Source organism: Salvia hispanica, chromosome 5, assembly GCF_023119035.1.
Source record: "Salvia hispanica cultivar TCC Black 2014 chromosome 5, UniMelb_Shisp_WGS_1.0, whole genome shotgun sequence".
Taxonomy (NCBI): Eukaryota; Viridiplantae; Streptophyta; class Magnoliopsida; order Lamiales; family Lamiaceae; genus Salvia; species Salvia hispanica.
In genome coordinates this window covers 13,346,280-13,350,318 of record NC_062969.1, presented here as the reverse complement: position 1 = coordinate 13,350,318, position 4,039 = coordinate 13,346,280, and the positions used below count along the sequence as shown (strand labels likewise).

General features: G+C 35.8%; 1 protein-coding gene across 2 annotated transcripts; it reads left to right on the top strand.

The window, feature by feature from the left end:
* Positions 1 to 1,002: 1,002 nt before the first annotated feature.
* LOC125186009 (beta-1,4-mannosyl-glycoprotein 4-beta-N-acetylglucosaminyltransferase-like) lies at positions 1,003 to 3,526 on the top strand. 2 transcript variants are annotated; one of them, XM_048082310.1, is made up of 3 exons: positions 1,003 to 1,087; positions 2,092 to 3,202; positions 3,439 to 3,526. In XM_048082310.1, the coding sequence occupies exons 1-2, from the start codon at positions 1,081 to 1,083 to the stop codon at positions 3,186 to 3,188; spliced, it is 1,104 nt and encodes a 367-aa protein (XP_047938267.1). In that variant the 5' UTR covers positions 1,003 to 1,080; the 3' UTR covers positions 3,189 to 3,202; positions 3,439 to 3,526. The 2 variants fall into 2 exon arrangements, with proteins under 2 accessions (XP_047938267.1, XP_047938266.1); XM_048082309.1 differs by lacking the exon at positions 3,439 to 3,526 and having other exon boundaries at positions 2,092 to 3,289.
* Positions 3,527 to 4,039: the final 513 nt, after the last annotated feature.

Sequence of the window (4,039 nt, the reverse complement as noted above, 5' to 3'; positions counted from 1 at the left end):
GGTTTGCAAAATTGTACTATCAAGATTAGGTATATAGTGTGTTTGATTCATAAGATTGATTCTCACAATTTAATTTTAGATGGATAAACTTGTGATAATTAGTTACATACAACTTCCTCCAACTAAAATAATTTCACAATTCAATCTTAAAATATAATATATCTTGATAGTATTATTGGATATAAAACCGAACACCTTATAGAATGCAATTCTGTCTAGGATGAAATAGGGTGCTCATATCCAATACTATAAATTTGAACAAAACAAGATCAGTGATGCTCTCAAATATAAGTTTAACTTTTTGGTACAATAAAATTGTTATCTAGATATTTTCATTGACCATGCCCAACACATGAATATGAGTTTGAATACAAAAGTTAACGATGACAATCTCATTTTGTAACGTGCAGATTTTTTAAACAATGTGTGAGAAAAATTAAAACGCGTTTCAAATATATTACTACTATTGAATAAATTCTTTTTAATATTTAGTTCAAAATATTAGATACATTCAAATTTAAGTAAACAAATTCGCTATATATGGCAACAGTATATTATAAGTATCAAAAACGAAAATCTTTTCTATACGTAATCTTTACAAACTGATGTGTAAATGTAATTAAGGTAAATCTCACATGCCAGAATTCAGGATTTAGTTGCATCCTAAGAATTTGAATACCAAAAAGAATAAATTCATACTCCTATACTACTATATACTAATTCATATACGCAACTCGTCAGATAAAAAAAAATTCATATATAATTAATCTCAATTAAGCACTCTAAAATTCATGTTTATGCAATATAAATGAAGTAAAAACTTAAAAAATAAATTGTATCCATAAATGAGTTAAAATTTGAAATTTGAATAAAATCCATTAGCCATATATATCCGAATCGAGATACGGATAAAATAAGACGTGCAAAAGCAATTAATACTACTAAAAGCAATTAAATTAGAGAAATAGAATCGAAAAAACAAAAAATCGATCAACACCTTCTTCGGCTGCAGCATGTCTCCTCTCTCTGCAAAATCACGCATGTAGAGACTCCTCAGCTTCACTCGTCTACGTATTCGCAATGCCCGGTAATGTTTCTGAAGCTTGTTTCTGTGGTGATTCATTTATGCATACCATTCTTCTTTCTCTTTTTTCTATTTTTGGCTCTCAAAATTGAATTTGTCAACTGCAACAATTTCCACTTATAAAAAAAATTATATAATTGAAATAATTAAGCTGTATTGGAAACCAGCATGCTCGTTTTTAGTGTTTGGTTCGCTATTTCCGGCTTTTGGATTCATGCATTAGTATGAAATATGAATATAATATCACGTTTTGGTTGCGATGAAATCAATACTTAGGGTTTCCTTTTGTTTTTAGAGAAACATCCTGTTTTTAATTTGATCTCGGCCTCTTCAAGATCTGTATGCCAACATTTAGGAATTAAGTAGAGAGAAGAAGATCTAAAAAAATTGTATACAAAATGAAGATGAACAGAGAATAGAAGGTGAGTTCTGATATTTCCATCATATTGTGTTGATTCGTGAGGTTTGAAGTTTAGTTTAAGATGATGGTTATGATCCTTAATAATGGAATGCAGGGTCATAGTGGAGAGTTCTTAAGTAGTATTGTGATGCCGAGATTTTTGCTTGTTCTAGATGAGTTATCTTCATGTGTTTAAACGTAAGAGGTTGAATTCGATATGATCCACAGCATAAGCCAACAGTGAGTACAGGGGACCCTTCATTTAGTACATAAAGCCTTAGTTGCTTTATGCTCTTCTCTTCCTTTGTTCTCTCTTGATCTTGTATTAAGCTTCGAGGATCCAACCGAACCAGTCCCCAATTCCTTTTAGAATATTGATTAAGCTTAGGCATACTCATGTGTGATACTGAATAGGATCTTCCATTTTGTCTGATGATGGAGATTTCTGATTTATTTTGGATAGATTGATGTATCTGGAGTTCATCTTGCACCATGTTGTCTCTGAATGGGGAAGTTTAAGATTTATATTTCATGCTCTAACCTCATTTTTAACTACTTATCATAACTTGTTGATAGCTTTTGCCTCACCACCTGTTTAACCATACAGATCATAGGATGGCCTCGAGCTCACGCCAGACTTCTAGGCGGATTTCTAGAGACTTCAGGCGCATGTTACTGTTAATAATCGGATCCGTTTGTGTTGCTGCAATCATAGTAAATGCTGAGAAGATCTCCTACTTGTTCCGCCCTCTGTGGGATACTCCTCCACTCCCATTTGAGCACTATTTACCACATTATTACGCAGAAAACGTTTCAATGGACCATCTATGCCGTCTCCATGGTTGGTCCCTGCGATCTGAGCCACGCCGTGTCTTTGATGCAATCATATTCAGCAATGAACTGGACTTGCTAGAAATCAGGTGGAAGGAGCTCTACCCTTATGTCACTAAATTTGTCATCTTGGAATCCAATGCTACCTTCACAGGCATCCCCAAGCCTCTCTTCTTCGTTGAGAATCGCAAGAGATTCGCCTTTGCTGAGGGGAAGATCGCCCACGGTCTCTTCCCTGGCCGCCTTGCCACACACCGCTCTCACGAGCCATTCAAAGTCGAGGCACAGCAGCGCCTAGCTATGAACCATTTGCTTCGCCTGGCCGGTATAGCACCTGGTGACCTTCTGATTGTTGGGGATACTGATGAGATACCGACTCCTCATACCATTAAACTGCTGCAGTGGTGCGAGGAGATACCTCCCGTGCTTCATCTAGAGATGAAGAACTTTGTGTACTCGTTCGAGTTCCAAGAGGACTACACCAATTGGCACCCAACTGCTCATGTTTTCAGCCAGTGGACGCAGTACAGACACTCGCGCCAAACTGATGTCCTCCTTGCTGACTCTGGCTGGCACTGCAGCTTCTGCTTCCGATACATTAGTGAATTCGTGTTCAAAATGCAAGCATACAGCCACGCGGAGAGGGTGAGGCGCAAGGACTTCTTGGATCATTCGAGGATTCAGAAGAAAATCTGCGATGGGGATGATCTGTTTGACATGCTGCCAGAGGAATACACTTTCAAGAACTTGATCAAGAGGTTAGGATCACTACCTCGTTCCGCCTCTGCTGTTCATGTTCCTGCGTACGTGATTCAGAACGCGGATAAGTTTAGGTATCTCCTGCCCGGTGGCTGTACTCGCTCCCCCGGATGATTGTGCCTTGAAAGGTTAGCTTGCCATAATTTGTTCATCTCTGGATGTTTTAACTTATATATATCATGTTTATACTTTCCACAATGATTTTTGGGTGCCAACATTTACATGTTTTTTGGTATCATATTTGCTGGCTTGCTGCCATTGTTTGTGATGTTTATCAAATTTTACATATTTATGGAGAAGACAATCATGTTTAGGATGGTGATTCATGCATGCCAAGAATTGAATTAGTCATGTTTCTGGACAGGGTAGGATTGCTTTGATGAATGGATTTTGGTTAATACAGAAATTCACATGTTTTTAGCCTTTTTTGAAAATTATTTTCCCAATTTCAGCTATATATATGACTTCTATTAAGTTTTGATTAGAGTAGATAGTTTTAGATATTGTATTGATTTAAAAACATTAACAGTCTAAAAGTTGGAAATATTGGAGTGGCAACTTCATTTGATCCAATCTTCTTTTTGAATTAATTTTGCTATGTTGCTGATTTTTTTTAAATAATGGGACAACTTTGTTTCTGTTGGATTTCACAAATTGTCTTAGTTTGAAGTGTTTCATTTATTTTAACGATTCTTCATAATTTAAAAAGATAATGTGGAAACATCAAAACGGAAAACCTGAAAATCCACGACCGATACAGAAGTCGTTAAGATAATACGTTGAGTAGTTTAACAAATCTAAAAGGAGTGAGGAATTTATTCGGTTATTAACGAATCTAAAGGAAGTGGCAAATTTAATCATATTACCAAACAATCTCATATGTGGAAATGTTGACTCTTGTTTTTCGGTACAAAGTCAATTCTGCATACAAATCTGATTCTATAGTCTTTATTTTGTGTCTCTTT